At 41.2% G+C, this 24,949-nt stretch overlaps 1 protein-coding gene across 6 annotated transcripts; it reads left to right on the top strand.

Annotated features, from left to right (window-relative positions):
- Nucleotides 1-23: 23 nt before the first annotated feature.
- tnk2a (tyrosine kinase, non-receptor, 2a) lies at nt 24-24,444 on the top strand. Of its 6 annotated transcripts, XM_080306120.1 has the most exons (22): nt 24-555; nt 2,078-2,147; nt 9,634-9,796; nt 9,951-10,021; nt 10,308-10,508; nt 11,242-11,391; nt 11,809-11,904; nt 12,121-12,302; nt 12,387-12,513; nt 12,611-12,757; nt 12,901-12,995; nt 13,368-13,562; nt 14,229-14,320; nt 14,432-14,476; nt 14,559-14,794; nt 17,118-17,321; nt 17,417-18,036; nt 20,068-20,206; nt 20,801-20,896; nt 21,767-21,894; nt 22,459-22,515; nt 23,065-24,444. In XM_080306120.1, exons 3-22 carry the CDS (start codon nt 9,634-9,636, stop codon nt 23,069-23,071), a joined length of 3,051 nt encoding a protein of 1,016 aa, XP_080162246.1. In that variant the 5' UTR covers nt 24-555; nt 2,078-2,147; the 3' UTR covers nt 23,072-24,444. The 6 variants fall into 6 exon arrangements, 4 of the variants coding, with proteins under 4 accessions (XP_080162246.1, XP_026035890.2, XP_080162244.1 ...); XR_013911331.1 differs by lacking the exons at nt 24-555; nt 2,078-2,147 and adding an exon at nt 7,105-7,600 and having other exon boundaries at nt 22,459-22,782; XR_013911332.1 differs by lacking the exons at nt 24-555; nt 2,078-2,147 and adding an exon at nt 7,105-7,600 and having other exon boundaries at nt 22,459-22,790.
- Nucleotides 24,445-24,949: the final 505 nt, after the last annotated feature.

Below are 24,949 nucleotides of genomic sequence, written 5' to 3'. Positions count from 1 at the left end.
TTTTTTTTTTTAAGTTTTTCTCCCTCTTCAGATGTTCAGTAAATTGAAGATTTACTGAACTAATTTTCTCATTAATAATTTTAAATTTCAATCATGACTGTAGCTTGTGTAAAATAATTTTAAAAAGACAAATTTGTTTTTAGAGAAACTTTTGGTGTACCTCAAGAGTTTTGCAAGTAACCCTACATCGGACAACCGATATAAATCAAATACTTGCCTCCAATTTAATGAAGTAATGGTAAAGTGTGTAAAGAGGACGTAAAAATTAGCGGGAAATAAAATAACTTCTGTAACGTGTGCTTTTATTTTGAAAGTTGAATTTCTAAACAAGATGTGCTGTTATTTTGGCGAGTTCCGTCTTCTGACGTGTCGTGACGCTCTGAAATCCCTGCACGCTCACTGGGAAGCGTCCCGGAATTAACGGAGGAAAGAGACGGAGAACGGTTCAGGTGAATTTCACAGATACCCGATAAACGGCACGGCTGAGTACGGCGGGCAGAGTGAGGAGTGACCGGAGGAGAGGGACAGTCCCCTCCGGAAAGCCCGTCGTTTTAGGTCGGTACGATGGGGGTCATCTCTGTTGCTCTTTCTTGGATATGGTTTTTGTACATGTTGTACCAAAACAAACACGTTAAGTTCATAAATAAAAAAATTACAAGCGAACAATAGTGGAAAAAGTATAAAACAGTGTAAAAAGGGGGTGTAATATTATTAGCCTTGGCTCTTCATTGTATTGGGACGAGTGTGTGTCCACTTAGGGCTAATCAGCTTTAGGCTGACTGACTGAGAAGATGAATTAAAATCTTTTCTGCTCTCAGCATGAGAGAGATGTTATCTGCTTACTCTCAACTGTTTATCTGACTGATTTAACTTTATGTGGAACTTTTACAAAAACATAAAGCAATCTTATCTTTAGTCACGAATAAAGGGCCAGCCCACTATAGGTACATGTCAGTTTATCAGTGTGCAGCTGCACTAAATAGTCTTGCAATGTCTGGTGTGGTTCTGCAGGGCAGGGATGTTATTTTACACTGTGGGCCGCATGCAGCCCACTTGGATCAGAACAGACCTCTTTCTGTCAGTGTAAACTACACGTTCAATCTGAGATATCTCAATATAAGAAAAAAGAAGTGCAGTTTCAGCAGTAGGGCACAGTTTTTCTACACAATAACAAAATGCTGTAGTAAATGAAAGTAACCGTTACCACTAAACTTTGAGCTTAATTTGTAAGAAATAAGCAAAAGGGCAAAATTACAGAAAACGTTCTGGGCACAGACTGTTCTGTGGTTACAAAATGTATTATTTGTTTTGAAATTTCAACAGTCGATAGTGAAAAAACTAACTTTTATCCAATTTAAGTCTTTATCTATTATTAAAAGTCCAAAACTTATGTATCCTTCACATTTTCCAAAGCCTTCCAGGGGGCCTGATCTTTGCCATACCAATTCTGGACCTGGGCCTTAGTTCTGACACCCCTGTTTAAGAGGACGCATTAGAAACTACCATATAAGTAGAGAAAGATTACAAACACAACTACCAAACACATTCATTAGTCATTTTTGGACTAGAGAGCATTTGTCAGCCTACTTATTTTGCAGTTAGTCAATCAGCCAGTAAAGTAACAGCTGTGAAATGCAGAAAATCCTGTACACTATGAATTCAAACACACCTCCTGCCATATGTTAATGAGATGCAATAGTGTGAAAGACTGTCTATGATCACTTGAATTAGTATTCAAACAGTTAACAATTTTAAACCCTAAAATAATCATTTTACACTTTAAAATCTTTTTTAAAAGAGTTCATTCTCAAACAATTGACTTTTTACACTCTTTCTCAGCGATGAGGCAGCAGGTCTGTCTGAGCCTCCCCCGTGGTGACAATATGGGCACAGCCTGTTCCTGCGTGCTCGTTTTCACCTCCTGCACAATTTCTACCGGCTGTTGCTTCTGAGAGTTTTTCTGCTGCTCTCTTCACAGCAGCAGATGGAAATTTTTGTTGAAGTGTTTTGTTTTTTTCCTTTCTTGTTAATAGTTTTGACACTGACTTGCTCTCCATCTCTCTTTAACTTTGTGTAGATGTGGAGTCCCTTCATCCATGGCTGCAGCCAGATGACCTCCAGTGACTCCACCAGAGGACCCCTGCAGGGTGCGACAGATAAGCCAAAACATTATGACCGTTCACAACCAATTCCACTAAATGCCTCAAAGTAACTGAGGGTGGTCTCTGCTGCCTCAGGTTACCTTTAGAAGTGCAGATCTTTATGGTTTGGAGCTGTTTGGACTAGCACTGTGTGTATTTGGAAGTTGGTTATAGGAATAAATATTAATGTACATTCTCAGTTCCTACTAATTACTAATGCCTCATCTCTCTCAACACATAGAACCATCAGATTTCGATTCACTATGCAGTAACATCTAGAAAGAATCTGATTGTTCAGCTTCATTTATTAGCATGGAAATTATTCCAAATACACTGCATACCTGGATTGGAAACATACAGTTAAACATTATGAGTCATGGTTTGGCCTCCCCAGTAATATTATTGAAACTAGAGACTTTATAAAAGAGAGACACGAGACTCAACAAATCCTGAATATGAGAAGTTTGTAACTCTAATAATGGCCGTCAACCTCACCTGTCTCCCAACAGCCAATCATATTGTTGCACTGACATATATCCATTTGTTATGGAAGTAAAAAATCAGCTGAGTGTCCTTATTCCTCTCAGCTTCCTGTGTCTATGGGATGAGCCATGAGTCATTGATCATATCCTAACTTTGGACTGAGCTGTTAAAGAAGCTGTAATGTGTAACTTTCAGCATGCGTGGTAAAGGTATAAGCTAAACTAAAAAAAACAAACTCGTGCAATATTTATATTTATATCCTGCTGACCCTTGAAAGTGAGCTTATGGTTCTCATTCATCCATTTAGTCGCCTAGAGATATGACCAAAATGTCTGTGGTAAGATTTGTTTCTATAAGGAGTTTGCTGTGACAGTTATATTTTACTCTTTTCAGTAGGGCAATATGGCCAAAAATATTTATCACGATATATATTTGAAAATTTGCAATAATGATATAACTGACGATATAATTGACGCGAGACAAAAAACTTTACAACTCTGCAACTTTATTAGTGCAAAAAACCCCCATCAATGTATTTTTACTTAAACAAGCAGCTGTTTTTTTATGTGCATTAAAGTTATATAAAAATGTAACAGTGCAAATGCAAATTCCTTGCTGACAGTTTAACCAAAAGGCATTTCCAGTGGAAATTGGCCGACATATCCTGAGCAGAACCATGTATAATATCCACAAAACTTAAGGTTATACAGGTTATACACACACAATACGGTAATATTATGTTGAAGCACAGCACGTATCACTCAGCGAGGCTCCTGACTACGGTAGCCATAATGCTCGGACAATCCATCAAGCGGTGCGGCTTCGTAGCTTCAAAGTTGTACTAAAACATTTTTTGACAGATTTTCGAGCGCTGTGTACCACATAAAATGGGTTCGAGGTCAGTAAGCACAACCAGAATTCATACATAAGGCACTGTCGATTTTTCAGAAAATCAAAGAATTTTAAGAGCGACTTAGATTCCGAAAAACACGGTAATAACGACGGGCCGCTTGCATGCTCTACCAAAAAATGTGCTTTGTTGTGTATCTGACGGACGAAAGCCAAACCAGTTCCACACCACTGAAGTTGCAGCATTTTTACAAACCAATTCTGGTTCATCCGTTTCATTTAACGATCCGCTTTCGCCCTTCTCATTCTCCGTCGCTGCCTTACTTTTTCTGCCATGTGCGTATGAAAACAAAGGCACTGCACATGCGCGTTTTACCCATATTCTATCGCCATATTCCATTTTGTTATCATTCCTTTTTTTTTTTGCGCCTGTCCCGTTTGGTTCTTTTGTCATCAGAATTCTTGTCTAAAGGTGAGGAAAGATGCCCAACGGATTTACTTTACCAAATTGACCATCCCAGCCTTGCTGTAGTGGTCTATTTGATTCACCTTTTATTGTTTATTTTATTTAATTTTTATTTTCACTTGCTAGATATGGGACAGACTTGAATGAGGAAAAGAAAAGGGAGAAAAGAAGAGGGGAAAAAAACAGTGGAGAAGAGGGACGGGGATAAAGGGCAAAAAAACAAACCAACTAAATAAGCAGACAAAAAAAAATACATATATCGATCACCTGGATCACCTGTTGAGAAAGAAAAAAGAAAACAAGCAGAAGAAAACGAGAGCAATAGAATAAACAACATCACGATGATATATGGGAATATAACAGTAGCTACTAAATATTAAACATTATTGTGCAGCACGTAATATCGACATTTTCTTATCATTCCTAACGTTATACCAGTATTATGAACTGTATGATATGGCCCAGCCCTACTTTTCAGTTTACTAATTTTCATCTGTTTGCAGTAAGACCAGCAATATTTCACCTGCATTAAATCACAATCATGTTTACATTTCCCTTCTTGACTGGAACATTTGGATCAGTTTTAAATCATATAACAAGCGATTAAATTACACAAGATCATGAGAAAAATCATGTTGACACCTCATGACCCTGATGAAGGCCACAAGCCGAAACGCGTTGGTCAATTATTAAAGTTGTTCATCTTCCTTCAAGTGTTGCTGGAGTTGCTGCATTGTGGCCTCTTTCACAGAAAGAAACCAAAACCTCAAACTTTTTATCTCATTAACTCTAGTGACCAAATATTTGGTGTAACATTTGAATTAGTTATGAAATTGCAGAAGAAAACTGTTGTTTTCTTTCCAAAGCACAGGCTGAATGAATCTCAAAGCTTTCTTTTCCTGCAGTGTTTTTTTTTCTTTTAAGGTGACTTATATCAGAAATATTGAAACACACAAACAAATATGGCAGGAAGTTCTACCAGGTGCTGTTGAATTCATATCATGCTCTGCCTAAACCAGGACGGGCCAGGGATGAAATATGCAGAATAAATCCTCATCTGTGCACGTTGACAGTCCCGATTGAACCTCAGATATCTGATGCTAAGATGAGAGAAAAATTAAGCAGCCACTTCCCTCCTATTGCCACTGAACATAAGCTAAATTTAGCTCTCCTATTTTTGGACCATCACCCTCAATAAAACACATGATGCCGTGCAGAGATGAAAGATCTGCTTCTGTCCTCATTTAGGCCGCAGATGCGCCCACACACTCATACATGAGCATGAATGATCCAACCAGTGACTTCATGCACCAGTTAGCTCATCTTGCTGTCACATGTTGCTAATAGTAACAGCCCAGTTTCTCACATTTGCCTTTCTTTCATTTTTGAATTACAGCAGGATCTGCAGCACTGCACTTCAACACTGTTAACGGCTTTAACTGCCAAACAAGATGTACTTTGATATACGTAATCAGATCAGAAACTGTATATGGCAGCCCACCCACTTCTCAACCAGTTCAAACAAAGAAAAAGCCACACTGAGATCCTTTTATGTTAATAATATAAATTCAAAAAGAAAAGAAGAGAAAAAACAATCAAATGTTTTCCACAATAATTAGAGCTGCATAGAAAATAAATTATCTCATGGAGTAATTGATATTCTGATTTTCAGATATTATATCTGATCCAGCATCCATATGTTGTTGATAATCGTGAAATGTTTTTGGTTTTTTTTAATCTAGTTAAATAGCTAAAACATATGTTTTAAGTCTGCTCAAATGAATTAAAACTGACTAATAAATTATATTTTGCTATAAACAGTATGAGTGTACACAGTAAATGCATAAAGGCTATGCAGTGTTTGCTGCTGATGTTAGGATTGCACCTAGACATGACAGGCAATGTAGCTTATATGCACAATTGTATATTTATTGCAAGTGAACTCTTTAGGAATATATATAAAAGAGGGAATGAGTGATATCCCAGATAATTTGGGTAATGATTTAGAATTCACCCAAAGCAAGCAGAAGACCATCTGTGAATGCATATTATATTGAACCTTGAATAAATAGGCTACGGTAGCAGAAGACCACACTGGGTTTCACTGTTGTCAGCTAAGAACAGGAACAACAGCAAACTGAGGCTTCAATTCGCACAGGCTGAGCAAAATTAGACAACAGAAGACTGGAAAAACATTGCCTGTTCTGATGGGCCTCGATTTCTGCCGTGACATTCGGATGGCAGGTACTGAATAGGGTGTAGCAGTTAAGGTTGGTGGTGGTGTAATGATGTGTTCTAGGCACACTTTGGGCTCCTTAGCCATTGTCCTTTCCATTCTTTGCCAGTGTTTTTTTGATCAATTAAACTCTAATTAAATAGTGATTAAATGCCTCACAGAACTATCTTAATTGCTTGTTGTGAGTCAAGACAAATTACGGTTGTCTTGACTCACAGCAGGACTATAATTTAAGACTGCTGTAGTAAAAGGAGGATTGTGACTTCCATCTGCACTAATTTAAATTCAGTGGTAATGCTTTATTCTGGGACACATCTCTAAGAGCAGGAGCAAGACCCCCACCCCCCGAGGCTGGGGTGGAGATGGTTTGTAATGTAAATTTTGCAGATATGCAGGAACTGTACACAATCTGAAGCAGCTTAAATAGTGCGCCCTATATGAGATTTGCTAATTGGATGTGCGGAAGCTTATCAGCTGAGGCGTCAGCTGATGTGATCTGGGATTGAGATCAGCTGATCTGCCTGGATTGTGACTGAGATTGACCTCATGATCTGCCTGAAACAGTACTGTGCTCGGTTAATATAGAACAGAGAAAAGCAGGAAATCCTCTCGTCTGCCAAACTGCAATCAGTGACTGTTTCACAGTTTTTACTTGATGAGAGATTTCAGCAACGTTTCTGACACTTCCTGAAATTGATGGCCACATCACGTTACCATCTTTTAGAAATGTTCTGCTTGTTTGGGTTGAGCTTAGCGCCTATGCCATCTGCATGTCAGAATCTATTAAATGCATGCTGGGAACTGTCTCCATCTCCTTTCTCTTCAGCCTGACCATCCATCTGTCCACCTATTTTTTATCTGCAGTCTTTCCCCTCCTTCCTCTAAGATCTCCCTCTTCCACTCGCCCTCTCATTAGAGCTGCTGAATTATTTAACATCAGACAGTGGGCTTGGCTGCTGAGCCAGAAGGAGATGAAGAGGAGAGGAGGGAAAGCTGGAGAGACGGAGAAGCATGGAGGTGTCCGATACTGCGGGAAGTCGTGAGTCAGCAGGGAGAGAAAGGAGCAGTGGGAGGGAGGAGTGAAGGAGTTTATAGATAGCTTTAGGTGATACGACAGGAGAGAGTGGCGTCAAATGCCTCCCGGTGCGTTTGTGTCCGTGTTTGTGCATGCGCGCATCGATTGAGCGGAGAAGGTCATGGAGCTGAGAGGAGATTAGCAAACTAGACTCGGAGTAGGGGGAGCGCGGCAGCAGAGCTAACGCCTCCTCTGAATAGCGCAGAAACAGGAGGGCTCAATACAAAAAGGACAAGAGGAGCTGTTGCAGTATGGGGGAGAGCTATATGTACCAGCGACTCCCCTACACCAGAGGAGAGGGGGAGGGGGAGGATGAAGAGGCGGGAGACAGGAGTGTCGGTGGACAAATGGTAAAGTCTGAAGTTGTGGGTGGATGTGCAGCATCTCTTCTTCTCTGGCTGTAATTACACTATGTCTGTGTCTTTTTGTTCAGTGTTTTTCTATGAATATAAGTGTGGGTGTGGGGATGCAGGTGTATTGATCTTGGGTCTAATCTTACAACAGACACCAGATTTCATTTGATGTCTGTTTAAATTATTTAGTATCCTCATGGTTTAAAAAACAGTGTCTACTTTGTGAACCCTGTAACTGCACCAGTTATAAGTTAAACCAAAAAACTTCATTCTGAATTCAGTTTTAGGGTCTAAAATTACCCAACAGCAATTGACTATAAAGCAATAAATTAACAAACAAGCAAACAAATGTATTCCTGCCACTTAATTATGGAAGCTTGTTTCTGCAAGTCTGCAGAGGTAATATCAAGTTAATTTGGGTTATTGTCTCAAAATTTCATGTCAAAATTTTGACTTACTGATTGAGTATCTCAAAATTTAAAGTTACTTTTGATTAAGTAGGTCAACATTTTGAAATTTTAACGTACCTCTGCCTGGATTTTTTTGTTTTGTTTTGTTTGTTCTGGTTTTTAATTGTGAATGGCAGACAAAAGCCTTCACACTTAATGTTGCTTCCGTTAAATTTTAACTATTTTGTGTTGGGGTCCTGAATCCAGAGCGAACCTGCTAATGCTAGTCCAATGCTTAAGTCATGGTTCCACAATTGGGGCTGTTTGAACATGCGTTTGTCTATGGAGTGGGGATTTCAGCCAACTCAAACATGTTTCTGTGCTTAATGTGCTGCTCCCAAGGGTAAAGTTTAGTTTTGCAAAGAGCTCTATGACAGCGCTGTATTAATGCGTTTACATCTTTTAATAGTTTTGAAATATTAGGATGAAGCTATACAAAAAGCAAGAAGCTAGAGCTAGTGGTTGTTTACCTTAGCTTAACAAAGACTGTAGACTACAGTTACAGACAAATGCTGTAAAGGTAACGCTAACAAACACTCTAAAGATCTAATGAACATTTTGTATCTTTATTAATTATCCAAGAAAATTGTCACTTCACTTATTCTGCCTCAACAAACACAGAATATTGCTAATTAGATGCGATTTACTTGGATCTTTCTCTTTCACATAGAGCCTGGCTAGCTCCTCTTTTCTTGGCTAAATTAAACCACTGTTGGTTTTAGGCTTGACATCAGTAAGTGAAGTTTGTATGTAAGAGTGACATTAGATTAAGGCAAAGTAAATGTTGTAGTATATTGTCACCGTATACGGTATACAATTAAAGCAATTAGTTAAGAGGAAATTGTAGTTTGCTTATCATGAAATGGTGCAAAACTGGTTTTAGTTAATAATTTAAAGTCTGTGAAAAACTTTAAAGGTCTTTCAACTTGTGAATCTGTGAATCTGCACATTTGCTGCACATGCAAAAATGACTCCTGCTTCGAGACACAAATTCCAGCCTTAAGGGGTCTCAAGCTAGTGTACTCCTCGTGTCTGCACAAATCCTGGATAAGTGGGAGGGCTGCGTCAGGAAGAGCATCCAGCGTAAAATTGGTGCCAAATCAAATATGCAGATCTATCCACTTTGGCTACCCCTTGGGAAATAAAGGAGCAGCAGAAAGTACATTTTGCTGGGGAATCTGCAAAAAAAGATGAAACAGTAGCGTCCTAAACAATTGTCAGAAAATGTGTTTGTTGAATCTTGAAAGTCATTTTCAGGAGTAAAAATGCCCCAAATTTTCTTACTCCAGCTTCTTAAAATATGAGCACTTATTGTTTTCTGTTCTTGATGCTTTTCCAGATATCTAATCATTACATTGGTGCTGCAGATGTCACATCCCATCAGTCATTTTGGCTTTTCATAGCTGAGAGTAGCTCCTGCACTTAGAGCACACATTACAGTGTGCCCATTAATGGGGTCCATTAACATCACGCTCAGTAATGGAACAATTCAATCGCATAAGCAGAGCTATGTTAAAACTGGAGGCTGTTAACAGCACTGTATGCATCCTGATGCAGGTGAAATGTGTGTTTGCTGTGTAGATGCAGTGTGAGGAGGGCACAGAGTGGCTGCTGGAGCTGCTGACAGATGTGCAGCTGCAGCAGTACTTCCTTCGGATCCGTGATGATCTCAACGTCACACGACTCTCACACTTTGACTACGTCAAGAATGAAGACCTGGAGAAGATCGGCATGGGACGCCCAGGTACCTCTTTAAGTGTTTTTCACCCCAAACCTACGTGATAAACAGGTAATCTAAACAAATATCAGATGTGTCTGTGTGTTATCTTTTAGAAAAATACACTATAAACATACAATAAAATCCAGGTTTATTTGTGTTTGTATTTTTGCTGGTCCAGGTCAGAGGAGGCTCTGGGAGGCAGTCAAGAGGAGACGAGCCCTTTATAAAAGAAAATCCTGGATGAGCAAGGTGCAGTACCTCTCCTGTCCTGAAAGTTGCTCAAGCAAGGCTGCAATCTCACAATATGATATTCATGTATAAGCTGCATTTGTAAAAATGTCTGCTTTCACCCTCAGGTATATTTAGGAAAAGGAATTTTAGTTTGTATTGATGTGGCTTTGATTCTAATTTTATTTTATTTTTTCATGTTATGTCACATGGTCTATGTGTGTCTTTTATCAAAATAGGTTAATTTAGATTCATTCAGATTCAAATCAAGCGTGTTCGCATGCATAAGAAGTTTCTGGCCCTGCAGGTGTTTCCAGTGAAACGACCGGACGCTGACACACAGCAGCCCCACGGGGCATCGTCTGCCGCGGCCCCGGCCAGTAGTGAGTCAGGGGCCGCGCTCACCTGCCTGATTAGAGAGTCGGAGCTTCAGCTGTTTGAGCGGCTTGGAGACGGGACATTCGGGGTGGTGCGGCGAGGAGAGTGGACTGCACCCAACGGCAGAGTGGTGAGATGAAGAAACACAGTATGAGGCAGCTGAGAATGTATGACATAGAGGCTCAGGGTGTGTTTGCCCACAAACAAGCCACTTGGGTCCCATCTAGGCTAAGCATGTGGGTCCCATAGCAGTTTATCCCTTTTGGGCCTGTAAGAAATATATCTGTGGGCAACTCGTAGTCTCCTTGCATGAGAAAACCTACGTAGGAGGTAGAAAGGGCAAAGATGCCATGGGCTCTGTGTGCACACCAACTAGGGCCCACGTAGGATAAATGTGGGTTTGCAGCCCCACAGTTCACCCACAGCTACCCACTGAGGGCCCACACTGGCATGTTGGCTGGTATATTATTTATAAAAAAGAAACATTATACAAGGAAATGTGACTATTCTGGAGAAGATGAAAACACAGAACATGTTTTAGTACACAGTCAGAAATATGAGGCTGAGAGAAGGTGACTGATTCAAACCATTTTAGTAAAATGAATCTTATTGATATACTGAAAAAGAAGTGAATGTTATCAGTCCAATCTTTCATTTTCTGAAATATCACGCGTGTTCTGCGGCCCACTGTGGGTTGTGTGGGTCTGCCCGCAGCGAGGCCACACATGCCCCAAAAGGACACATTTGCTGGGTATTTGTCACTTCCTCTTAAGTTAGAGCATCCCATTTGAACTCCACAAAGTGATTTACTTATTTATTTTTTACAGAGGTTTCTCTAAAATCAGCTCTCCTTTTCTTTGTAGTTGTCAGTGGCAGTAAAATGCCTGAAATCAAATGTACTGGACTCAGATGGTCTGGATGATTTCATCAGAGAGGTGAATGCCATGCATTCACTGAGCCACCAAAACCTCATCCGCCTGTATGGCATCGTCCTCACACAGCCTATGAAGATGGTAATCCATGAGACACACACACACTTATAAGAGGGAGTTTGTCCTCTTTTTGAGAACTTGATTTATTTCCAACAGTCGATACATTGTAGCTGCTGAGCTATCAGATGTTTTCAGTGATTTTACGCTGAATGTTTCAGAGCTGTTAAGCTCAGTTTAGCCTGCAGGAGTTTCTGCTGCCTCAGGTCTGGCTACTTTAGAATAGCCCTGAATATAAGATCAGTGTTTCCCACACACAGAGGAAATTCAAGTACAAAAGAGTTCACACAGTCTACAAGTTAAAGATTTGCCGCTTCCAGATGTAACATATTTTTTTAAAAAGCACTGAAAAACAGTACAGACGGGATTATATATTTTAAAAGCAGTGCACAAAACATAAACACAATGAGCTCTGAGCACATTTTGTTTGTTGGAGTGTAGGTGACTGAGCTGGCTCCTCTGGGCTCCCTGTTGGATCGGCTCAGAAAGCGGCAGGGTCACATCCTCATCTCCTCGCTGTGTAACTATGGCGTGCAGGTCAGTTAATGCCGAAAGGAAAAAACCCCACAATGAAATTCAGTTTTATCACACTGTTCTCTCTATTAGATTTTCTTGAGTACAGTTTCCATAATATGTGTACATTTGTTTAAATTTAAATATTTATTTGTTGGAGATACAGCTCTATTTTATGACATTTCCCATGTGTAAGAATGCAAAAATGCTCCCATCTGTCACTCCACACCTTCTCCACAGGTGGCCTGTGGGATGGCTTACCTGGAGCAGAAGCGTTTCCTCCACAGGGACCTCGCAGCCCGTAATGTGCTGCTGTCCACCAATGAAACTGTGAAGATTGGAGACTTTGGCCTAATGAGGGCACTGCCTAAACACACCGACCAATACGTCATGGAGGAAGGCCACAAAATCCCTTTCCCATGGTGAGAGTGACTTTTTTCTGTCTCTACATACTATCTGTGTTTCATTATCTCAGCGTCTCAGTTGTTTTTCACCGATCTCTCCAGGTGTGCTCCAGAGTCTCTGAAGTCTCGCACTTTCTCTCACGCATCTGACACCTGGATGTTTGGGGTCACCCTTTGGGAGATGTTCACCCACGGACAGGAGCCGTGGCTGGGTCTGAATGGGAGCCAGGTGCATCTTTGAACAACCCTCTGACATAAAAAATAAAATAAATGAATTATTCATTAGCTTCAGCTAATCACGCCATTATTTATGTGTCGGTTTACAGATCCTTCACAAGGTGGACGTGGAAGCTGAGAGGCTGTGTAAACCAGACGATTGTCCTCAGGATATCTACAATGTGATGCTGCAGTGCTGGAGCCCCAAACCTGAAGACAGACCAACTTTCATTGCCCTCAGAGACTTCCTGCTCGAGGTAGCACAGTAAAACACTGTCGATCGTAATCACTAAATGTGCTTTAGGAAACGATTCTTTGTTGGCTGCAAGTATGTATTCCATGTCTAAAGGCTGTCTTTGACTCTGCTGGTGACACTAACGACACTGTGTGTGCTCTGCAGACCATGCCCACAGATATGAGAGCCCTGCAGGACTTTGAGGAGGAAGACAAGCTCCAGATTACAATGAATGATGTTATCACCATCATTGAAGGAAGGTCAGTGTGTGATGTTTTGTTAGCTAGAACATGCCTGTAAGGCATCCTTTTAGCCTGATTTTGAGAGAGCAAGCAGTTTCTTAATCAGGTTAGTGGGTTTGAGAGTCGTGCTTATGTAAGTGCCTACTACACAACGGATCTCCCGTTGAAACTGGATTCCTTACATTGTAGAAAATTACTGCAATTATAATCTTATGACTTCCTTATCACATTAATATGCGTGTGTGCATCGTATATATTGTATGTCTGTAACTACCTAACTACTAAATTAAAACCCAGAAGTTGGCAATTAAGAACGTGTACTGCTACAAGAATGCACATTACTGTAGGACAGTCACCACGTTGTTTTCATACCTGTTTGTGTGTTTTCAGGGCAGAGCACTACTGGTGGCGAGGTCAGAACAGGCGCACACTGCGTGTCGGTCAGTTTCCCCGTCATGTAGTGACGTCAGTCGCCGGTCTTTCCGCCCAGGACATCAGCCGGCCACTTAAACACTCTTTTATACACACTGGACATGGAGACACAGACCCCCAGAGGAGCTGGGGACACGCAGACCGCATAGACAGGTTAATGATACAGTACCTACAGTAATGTAGTGTCATACAGTGTGCTTCGTCAGATGTGACTGTGCTTTCTGCGTCCATGGATGGCTCTAGGCTGCTGGGCTAATGTTAGAGTCCCACCACAAGTCCAGAACGCAGAAATAGAAGACTGGAAAATGAATCTATTACAGAATAGACTCTTCTTTAAAACAGGTTAGGAAGGAGGATTTATAGATTTGTGTTATTTACATTAGGATTCCACAATGATAAGGCAGGAGAACAGATAACAGTTCTAAAAAAAAAAATCAGTTTGAAAGAAGAAAAATCACATAAAGCCAAAGCACTAAAATTGCGTTTTAACTGAAACCATGCATGTACTATTTTAAGACTGCCTATACTGCAGCTCCCCACTAGAGGGCAGCTGTGTATCATGCATAGTTTAACAGATGTTTTGCTGTTGAGCTTTAGAGGATTTTAGAAGACACGTCCACATCACTGCACTGTTTGCAACAATAGAGGAGTAGTGAAATAATTTTACTGATGTTCCAGTTCCTACAACGGGATTATTAACATGTTATTAACAAGTATGTTTATTAGCTTCAACCATCTTCAGTATGAGTTAAAGGACAGGACTTGGACTTATTTTCAATTTTAAACTTTTATTACATAAAAATGATTTTCTTTCCTTAGCCTGTACTTGGGGAACCCCATGGACCCTCCTGATGTCCTGGGAATGGATTCAGGCATTGCGAGACCGACCAAACTTCCCAACCGTGCCAAGAGTAAATTCATTTGTGCCGTGAGACTGTATTTTTGCTGACTAGTGATCTAACTTTTCTGTTACACCGATGCATGTCAAATCGAACCTAAACGCCTTTGTCTGTTTTTATCAGAGCTACCTCCCCCTCGTCCACCCCAACCTGCCGTTCTGCTCAAGAGTGAGATTTTTTCTTTAATCCTTCAAACACATGCATGTCAGTAGAAGCAATTATCTAAATCTAGAGTTTCATGTGTGTCCAGAGCCGTTCTACGACTCTGTGATGGACGATTACGATGACGAGGAAGACGCCAGCGCGTCGTCTGGGTTGAAGAAGCTGGGAGCATCCCTAGGTCTGAAGCTTCGGCCGTGGGAGGGGACAGGCGTGCGTTCAGCCAAGAGCGAGGTGTCGCTTATTGACTTCACCGATGACAGTTTCAGCTCTACCACACCTTCTCCGCTCACTGAGTCTCGGCAGCTGGATGAGGACACCCTAAAGGTAGCTCAGACCTGAGTCAGACTGTAATAGTTGATGCTCTTACCCTCATTAGTAAGAGATTTTTTTTTTAACTTCACCTAATGTGACTTCAAGACTGCATTGACCAATATGAGTCCCATTTCCCCTTTCATTATGGCCTAGAACTGTCTTTTAATGAACTGTTGAGGGTTGATCAAGCTGAGGTTGGCATGATTCTTTTCTTTCTTTGAATGTCACCCACTCCCTGAGTGGAACCATCCTGTAATCACAGCAGAGGGGTCTTATATTCCCAGCTCATCTGGAGAATTAGCCATCTGATCTTTTCAGTTCACCCTCTACAACTAAACAATGATTGTGATGTAGTTCAAAGGTTTTCAAGACACGAGGGACCTTACACGGCCACATGCATGGCAGTATCCTCAATCAAGTATAGGTGGTGCACACACAGCTTGAAATCTTTGCCAGTACTCACAAATGATGAGCTGTCTTGTTTCCCAGAGACAGTGGTCCAACCTTTGGCCTAGAAATGTCATAAATAACCCCTTCCACTTGAATTCACCCAAGGCGCGTGCAATGTGATGGATGATCAGTACTTATTGATTGATAATGTACACGTTCACGCTTTAGTGGTCTTCAGCGGAGTTGCACAGCAATTCCACCTCATACCTTCAGTCTGCCTTCAATCATCCTGACCAAGCTGCAGCTTCATGATATTTATACTGAAGTTTTTGAAGTAAAAGTAAAATTTATTTATATAGCACTTTTTAAGACAGGAAGCTATTACAAAGTGCTTCACATGGGAATAGAAAAGCATTTCAAACAAATCAAGTCACTTTTAGTGTCACGTCACATTACTGGTACACTGGTACAGCACATGTGAGCAAGCTTCACAGGCAACAGTGGTGTGCAAAAAATACAAGAAACATAAGAAACAAGCCAAATATAAGAGCAGGAATGTGAGAATTATAAGAATAAATATGTACAATTTTAAGGATGTATGCACATTAGTAATATCTATGCCAAAGTGTGTGTGTGTGTGTGTGTGTGTGTGTGTGTGTGTGTGTGTGTGTGTGTGTGTGTGTGTGTACACATACATATATGTAAAATATACAGAGGTCAGCAGTGTGAATATTGTGCACAAAAATGGCATATATGTACATTATGGAGTGCATAGTGTTGAAGTTCCGGTAGGTGAGAGTGAGGTGTCTATGCAGTGTTCAGCAGTCTGGTGGCCCGAGGGAAAAAGCTGTCCCTCAGTCTGCTGGTTCGGGACGGATACTGCAGTACCTCCTGCCTGACCGAAGTAGTTTGAACAGTTTATGGCTGGGGTGACTGGAGCCTTGATGATCCTACCCACTTTCCTCAGGCAACACCACCACCTCCAATTATCCTTTCAGAACACAGCACCACTCTCTGGAGAGCTTTGCAGTTGTAACCGGTGCTGTTGCCATACCACGTGGTGATGCTCTTAATGGCACAGCAGTAGAAGGTCCTGAGGATGTGGGGGCTCATGCTGAATCACTTCAGACTCCTGAGAAAGAAGAGGCACTGCTGCGACTTCTTCACTGTTTTGTGTGTAATCACCATGTGAGATCCCTCGCCAGATGTCGCCTAGGAAACGGAAGCTGCTCACTCTCTCCACAGCAGCGGTGTTGATGGTGATGGGAGTGTGTGCTTCCCTACACCTCCGGAAGTCCACTATCAACTCTTTTGTCTTTGTGAGTTTGAGGGTGAGATGGTTGTCTTGGCACCAGTGTGTCAGGGCGCTGACCTCCTCCCTGTAAGCCATCTCATCACCTTTGGTGACCACCACCACCAAACAAACAATATAACAATATTGAATAATTGAAACTTGTGACTAAAACAAAACTCTAACCCTGGAGGAGGTGGACCTTAATAGGTCAACCAGAAATGACCACTTCCAACTTCTGGGTTCTGTAATAGTTCTTTAAACAGAGCTGTACTGTTAGCTAAACAAGGTTAACTTAATATCTTGGCTTGAACATTAAAAAAAAGAAAGAAAGAGGATATCCAGACCTTTGCAAAACAATTTTTCAGGATTTTCTGGCTGAAAGTCAGGTTTTATTGACCAACAGTGGGTAACTATGCATAAATAAATATAAATGTAATGATGATTTGATGGAAATCGGTGCATTTTCTGGTTATTTCTGAAGAATTAATAACGACATATGTGAGTAATTCAAACCCCAGTGAACACAAAGAAGTAATATTACTGCAGCAGTGATGATTTCCTTTTGGCTCTGGCTCAAACTTTGTTTTTGTTATGCAGGAAAAATCTTAATAACGTTGGATAACTTTTCCTTGTATCTATTTGTCTTCTCAGGACACTCCCTCCATTCTGGACTGGCCTCTCCCCCAGCCAGCGTACGATGAAGTTACCGCAGAGGCTGAGGATCAATCAGAGGACCAGGAAGTGCGGTCCATATACAAAGGGTTGACTGAAGAAGCTTCTTCATCGGCTGGTGGTGGCTTGACAGGAAGGAGCGAATCCCAGTCAGCTGACCTCTTCCAGGAGCTACAGAGGGAGGTAGTGAAAGCTGTATTAATGCCATTCGGGATCGATTTTTACTTTTAAATTATCACCCAAGCTAACATAAAGCTGCTGTTTCTCTGTTGATGTAGGTGATGGTGAAGCTGCAGGTTCCAATGGCAACAGGCCGCTCCCTCCCCTCCTCCCCACTCCCCATGCCTCTGGCTCCTTTGGGCCCGCACCGACAGATCCATCTTCCCCCTCCATCTCCCTCGTCTGCCTCCTCCTTTGCCTCCTGCTTTGAGGACAGGCCTGTGCTGCCTCCTCGCAGTCCCGTCCCTCCTCTGCGTCCCTCCAAACACAACCTCTCCGCCCGTGCCATAAACCCAGAAGCACGCACCAGCTCCATTTCACTGGGCAACGAAGATGACACACCCCCTCAGATCCCACCCAGAGACCACGCCTTTTCTCAGCCAGGCTCCCGCTCCTCGTCACCTGTAGCATTGCCACCTCCTCCTCTCGCCGTCTCGCCCCGTCGGGCATCGGGACTGCTGGGTCCACTCCTGTCCTCCAACTCTCCATCGTCGTCTTCCTCTTTGCCTCAAGCTTCATCCCATTCCTCACGCTTAGGACTTCCTGGCTCATCGTACTCCGCCACGTCCTTACTGGATCCACTCGCCTTTCGTGAGGGGCGTGGCCTTTCCTCACTGATTGACAGTTCGCAGAGCTCTGCCCCCGTCCCACTGCCGGAGAGACCAGCTTTTCTGGAGAGGTGAGTTTTTCATGGAGGCAGATTTTTATGGGTGGAGAGCAAAAAACGAATTTGTTCCCTTGATAATTTATATTTCTTCCAGAGCATATATGTATAAACAAAAAATAGTCCTCAAATGTAATGTTGGGGTAACATTATATTTTTGCCAGCTCAGTGTTAGAGATTTTTATGGCTCTGACATCAGCACTGCACCCTACAAAAAAAAAGAGGATTTGAGGACTTGATAACATGGGACCAATCAAGTGAAATGGTACACGCGTACCTGGGGTGTTTGTGCATGTGAGGGATCATCCAATTAACCCCAGCATTGCGTGACACTAACTAAATGGCACGTGTGCTCCTTCTTCAGCGCTTACTGACTTTACACGGATATATTTATTTCCAAATTTCCCACAAGGTAAATAACAAGTGAAAAATATCCACTATTATGTGAATAACACCTAGGTTGAAATGTGACATAATTTTTATTTATTATTATTTATTTTCATGAAGATCAGGAGCTAAAGTGAGTCATCAAATCACTTGGCATGAGGCATTGCTATTTTATTAGCATTTGTTGTAATAGAATATTTTTTCAGCTTGTTTGAATTTGTCATCAAGCTGTTGAAACAAAGCTCACATCTGTGTGCTGAGTTCAGGGGGGACCCCAATACAGAAAACAAGCAAGCTTTTAAACCAGATACCAAAGACAAAGAGGAGCTGGCAAGTGGTTGCGCTCACCAACCACTTGCCAGTTTGGACCTCATTTGTCCTTCATAGCATCCTTAAGTCTTCATACCATAGATTAACGAGGAGCTGGAAACATTCCTCAGATATTTGGGTCCATATCGACATAAAAGCATCACACAGGTGCTGCACATTCGTGATGCCAATCTCCTGTTTCACTGCATCCTGAAGGTGCTCTAATGGACTGAGACGTGGTGACTGTGGAGGCCACATTTTACTCATTTTCATTTTGCAAAATATACTCATGTATGCTGTGGTGTTTAAGTGACACTCATTTGGTGCCAAGAAAATATAATCCACATCATTACACAACCACCACCAGCCTGAACTGTTGATACACGGCAGGATGGATCCATGATTTCTGACCCTACCATCTGAATGTTGCTGCGGAAATATACTCCTCAGACAAGGCGCCAGTCTTCCAATCTTCAGTAATTCAGTTTTAGTGAGCCTGTACAAACTGTAGTGTCAGTTTCCTGTTTTTAGCTGACAGGAGTGGACAGGAGGTTTGACATGCAGTGACTTCAGAGATGCTCTTCTTCATACCTTGGTTGTGATTGGTTACAGTCGTCTTCTGATCAGCTCAAAGCAGTCCGGCCTTTCTCCTCTTACCTCTGACATCAACAATGCAATTTCACCCAGAGAACAAAAAAATCCCAGAAAAGAGCAGACAATAAGAGTGGGGCAGACAGTCGCACCGGCGGGAAATTAACCAAAAGTAACGTACAACTGGAACAAGATACAGAGGAATCGTAATTAGAAACTAATGAGAAATTTGACATTTTACACAGCATCCCAACTTTTTAAGTAACACAGTTATGAAAGCAAATAAAAGCTTATGCTAAATAAATGTTTTATAGTTGGAAAATGTCGTCAGAGACTTATTATTACGAGAATTTCTTCAGTGCAACAGTAAAATTTCAGATGTCATTCACAGAGAAACATCATCAGCTAAGGGGCGATGGTGGCTCAAGAGCTGGCAGTTTGTCTTGTAATCAGAAGGTTGCCGGTTTAAGCCCCGGCTCGGACAGTCTCGGTTGTTGTGTCCTTGGGCAAGACACTTCACCCATTGCCTGCTGGTGGTGGTCAGAGGGCCCGGTGGCAATAGTGTCTGGCAGCCTCGCCTCTGTCAGTGCGCCCCAGGGTGGCTGTGGCTACAATGTAGCTTGCCATCACCAGTGTGTGAATGACTGAATGTTGTGTAAAGCGCTTTGGGGTCCATAGGGACAAAGTAAAGCGCTATACAAATACAGGCCATTTACCATTCAAAATAATTCATATGCCATATTTCATGTTTCTTAACAGATACGGAGCAGCCAACATGGCGGCAGTCAAACCTATGATGCAGCAGCACCCTAGTGGAGCCAAACCGAACACCTCCTACAACAACAATAACGGCCGAGCTGCAGCTCCCAGCATTCAACGGGAACAGAGCATCACACAGGTGAGGGAGATCATAAGGAATGTCACTTTTTCTATTAAAACAAAAAAGTCATAACTTTTATTTGTTGAGAGTCACAGAAATGACAAACACCGAATGCTGTTGTTTTCCACAGGCAGACAAATTAGAGTCACTGATTTCTAGATAACACATGAAAAGCTAAATTGTCCCTTTTTATTGAATTCACATCCTTTTATCAACAAAGCTTTTAATTGTGAGAATGTAATGCTCAAAAAGCTGCAGATTTGAATCATATTCATATGGTTTTAACATTACCTGAGGAAGAATAATATTAAAAAAGAAAATCATTAACTTTATTACTAATTTCATTGGGACTGCGAATTAGGGAAAAACTTCAAGGGGCTTGTGGCTAATTTAAAAACAGTTTGATTCATTGCATAAGTGACTGAGAGAGTTTGAAAAGAAGGAAACCTGCTCGTTTTGTCACTTCTTCTCTTTGTACAAGCATGGTAACAAATGTGCCCACGCAGAGTTACTCTCCGAAATAAAAGTAGATTTCTTTTCATGTGTATCCATATGACAGTTGCACTTCTTTAAAATGCAAACATGACGTTAAGTTTATTGTCTGATTGTCAGGTCCAAGGAGCTGTGCACGGTGTCACGATAGAGGAGTGTCAGGCTGCTCTGCAGAGCCACGAGTGGAGCATCCCTCAGGCCATAAACCATTTAAAGGTGCAACTGTCTGTCTATACACTTTCCTAGTTTATTTGTTGCCATTAACAAAGAATATATAAATGAATCAGAGCGCAAAAAAGTGACATATTAACAGCTATTAAGTGTGTTACCTCTTGCAGTTACTGATGGACCATGAACTGCTCTGTAAACTGTGTGATCCAACATAGTAAAAAATTGAAAACAGAATTGCTGAAAAAGAAAAGAATCAATGTGTTGCAATAGCCGAAAGTCCAGACCTCAGTGGGAAGGTATGAGAGCTGTGCATAAATGAATGCACTTAAACCTCAATGAAGCAACTATTAAAGAAGAGCGGGCCAAAATTCAAGCTTGTGATGTCAGATACTGATAAAGTCCTACAAAAAGCAATTACTTCAGATTATTGCTGCTAAAGGTGTTTCTACAAGCTATTAAATCATGGGGTGTACTTAGCTTTCCACATGCTGATTCTACATTTTGGCTTAGTCTTGTCACATAAAGACAAGACTAATAATGACACGTTCAACCATAGAACTGAAAGAGGGTTGTATACCAGGGATTGTAAACACACACATTGAGTTAGGGAGGTTACTGATTGTTTTTGTCCTGTGCTTTTAAAGGTCTTATTATAATTAATGAAACTGGATTAAATTGTTTTCTTTCAATTTTAACATTTAAGCGATTCAGTGGCTCTGCTTTTGAGAAGTACATAGGTAGCTAAAGTTTATTGTCATCATAAAGGTTAGGATGTGGGAGCTTTTCTGTTGCTAAAGAAAGCCAGTGTTCATGCTGCAAAAGAGCATCAGAACAGCAAGAAGAGAGTTAAATGTAGTAAAAACAATGATGGTAAATCACGTGTCTAAAATGCTTCTTTCACCATCTGCGCTGTAGGTGGAGCAGCTGTTTCGGCTAGGGCTGCGTTCAAGAGCCGAGTGCGAGGAGCTGCTGCAGCATCACCAGTGGGACCTGGAACATGCCAGCACGGTCATGCTGGACACATACGGACCACATCGCAACAGGTAATCAACAGTAAATGGACAGAAAAGAGCGGATGCCCACTTTGTTTTTTGTAGTACTGAGCTCTGAGTTACTACTGTCTGTAGCGGCTGATGTCTCTCCCAGGTTGAAACCTGCTTTTAATGTGCCGCTAAGTTTGTCAGCATGACATGACAGCACAAGCACAAATGTGCTAACGATCCATCTGCTTCCTCCATCCTCCTGTTAGACTGCTGCTCCGGTTGCTTTTAAGGAAGATTTTATACACTTCTTAACCTGTGGCTGTCAAATTTCTGACTTGTTGACACAGTGAGAAAAAGAACTTGAGCTAAAATAATCTCTCAAGTAATTTTCTTATTTTAGATTTTCAGTTGGTCATATTGGAAAGAGTGTTTGTAAAAAAATAAAAAAATAAAACCTCAAGTTCTCATTTTTACTTTTATCTAACTTTATGGATTTTGCTTTTGTCATTCATTTATTTGTTGTCCACAGTAAGCGTCATTATATGTCAGCTCAGACACAGCTGACACTCGGCGATCATTGTCTCATCAAAGTAATAAACTTTTGTCACCTGCTACTGTCACTAGGGGGCAGTGTCAAAAGTATGTGGAACCGCTGAATGTGGGAGCTTTTTGGAGCCAGAGGTAAATTATCCACTAAGACTTGCAGGCTTGATTTGTAAAATACAGACACAGACTCCTGCTATTAAGTTTGCAGTAAGATAAAGTATCTGGATTTCTGTTTGTACAGTTGACTACACTGCAAAAATTAAAAAAGAAAAAAGGAAAAAATAACAGCACAAACGTGGTCAAGAGGAGGTCAGCAAGTCATATTCTGCTGTGGTGACAGCTAACAGAAAACCAGCAGCCTCGTAAAAATCCATCTGTCATTCACGCATCCCCAATAAAAATGTGAGCAGGTGAGCTTAGTTAGAAATATGAGTAACTGTGAACAGGAAATGTAGATGTAGAGGCAACATGTTTATTTGTTCTGTAAGTTTAGGAATTTTAACACACGATTCACTGCTTTTTTTTTCTAGCCAACCTCCAGTGGCCACTACAGGAAGTGCAGTTTTTGGCTTCATTTTTCAGCCCTGCTTAGAGCTTAAACACTCAGCGTTCAGCGATTGTTTGCTGTTGTACAGAATCCTAAACAAAGAAGCTGATATTGTACATTGTTTTTCTGCTTCTTAGGAAGTGAGAGCAGGAGGACAAATTGAGCGGCAGTCACCTTCTGACAAGCTCCCGAGCTCATCTGGATCAGCGCGCTGACACAGAGTCGGCAGGATGACTCATTGCTCCAAAGACCAGAGACGCTTTTTAATGACCATTAAAAAGCGTCTCTGAAGCAGCATGTGTGAATACCTGCTACTACCTGTGTCACTCGCATGCTCAGTATAACCTAAAGGAGCAGCTGTTACATGATTCACAATATTTACTTGAACAGTTGTTATTTATCTTTTTTTTTGGTTGTTCTTTTTTTTTTATCATTGCATTAATCCAGAGTTTGTTTCAGCTGGTAGCTGCTGCAGACGTTTTCTGGTTGTGAGGTTGTTGTAGAGGCCTGTGTGTGTGTGTGTGTCTGCGTGCGTGTGTGTGCATAAGCTTACTGTAATGTCAAATGGCTTTTTGCTGTCAAAAAGAATCAGGGAGGTATGAGCTGGCGTATAGTTGCACTTTTAGGAAAAATATACAATTAATGTTGTATAAAACATTTTACCGAGCATGTCAACAAAGATGCTAACTGCTGGTCAGAAGAACAATCTATCAGTGAAGTGAAAATGTTGATATGACTGAAGGCATATCAGATATTATTATTATTACTGTATTTTTGTGTCTTAAAGGTTCCACGTGGAGTTTTCATGTAAAAAGGCATTCAAAAGTCTTGAAACCTGCATTCTTCACATCCCAGCATGTCGTCGTCTTTCCTGCCGTCGCTGGCAAATTGCAATGTGAATCGTAAAAACTGCTTCATAGTGCTTTGAGAGTTCAAGAACTCCACAGGTTGCCTTTAAGCAAAACATTTCTGGCTTTACAACAGCAGGAATTCTGAGTGATGTCTTTAGTTTTTATTATAGGAATATTCCTACCTTTTCCTCGTGGATACAGGGTATTAGTCAAATCTCTGCACATTAGATATCTACTGCTACTTTAAACTCATGGTTATTATATCTTACTGTGATTCTGCTGTATGATAATCATCATGCTGAAGAACCTGTCACGCACTTGATTTAGTGGGCTACTGCTACGTGCTGTCGATGCCAAATTTCATAATGCGTGTGCAGATATTAAAAATTTTAACAGCTACATGGAAAAGTTTCTTTTTTTTTTTTTACACAAAAAAACAAACAACAAAACTGGAAAGTTAAACTTCAGACAGGTGGTAGCAGCTTGGTGAATATGTTTATAGCAGTCATAACTCAGTATGTGTGAAGCATTCAGTTAAGCTCAACTATGAAATCTGTTTAATGTGACACTGACTATAATGTACTGTTTAATCTGAGTTGCTTACAAATGTAAAATGCAAATATGGCCTTCGTTGTTTTATAATAAACTGTAATCTCATTTCTGAAAGCTTCCTGTGGTTATTTCATTAGTTGGATACAGCGGGAAGACTGGAAGACACAAAGCGGAGATGGAACTCTACATATGTGGTTGGCAAAGATGTTAAGGATATGGAAGTCTGATTTTAATGGGATAAACTAATCCTTTGATTAAATAATGTCAAATTAACTGAAAAAATCCCCCTAAAACTATTTTGTTTACACCAGAGCAAGTGGACCCTGAAGCACGATGTGACACTGGAATCAGGCTAAGAGAAGATGTAAGGGAATGGGAGCATGGATCCTGAGGCTGCGTTCTCCGAGTGGTAAAAGTGAGTGGGCAGGTATTAAAGGTATCTGATGTGTGGCCTCGACACAGGAAAGCCAAAATTAATCCCTGAGATTGTTTCCTCGGGGAAACACAAAGACCTAGAGGTTTCTCTAGGGAGCTTGATACCAGTAGTAGTGAGTGGATGAGCCAGCATTTAATGGGCCTGAGACAACTAGTTTAAGCTGAGACATGCAATGAATTATGA

This window comes from Astatotilapia calliptera, chromosome 9, assembly GCF_964374335.1.
Source record: "Astatotilapia calliptera chromosome 9, fAstCal68.1, whole genome shotgun sequence".
Lineage (NCBI taxonomy): Eukaryota > Metazoa > Chordata > Actinopteri > Cichliformes > Cichlidae > Astatotilapia > Astatotilapia calliptera.
Note: the sequence above shows the minus strand (reverse complement) of the source record. Positions and strands in the feature narration are given on the sequence as shown.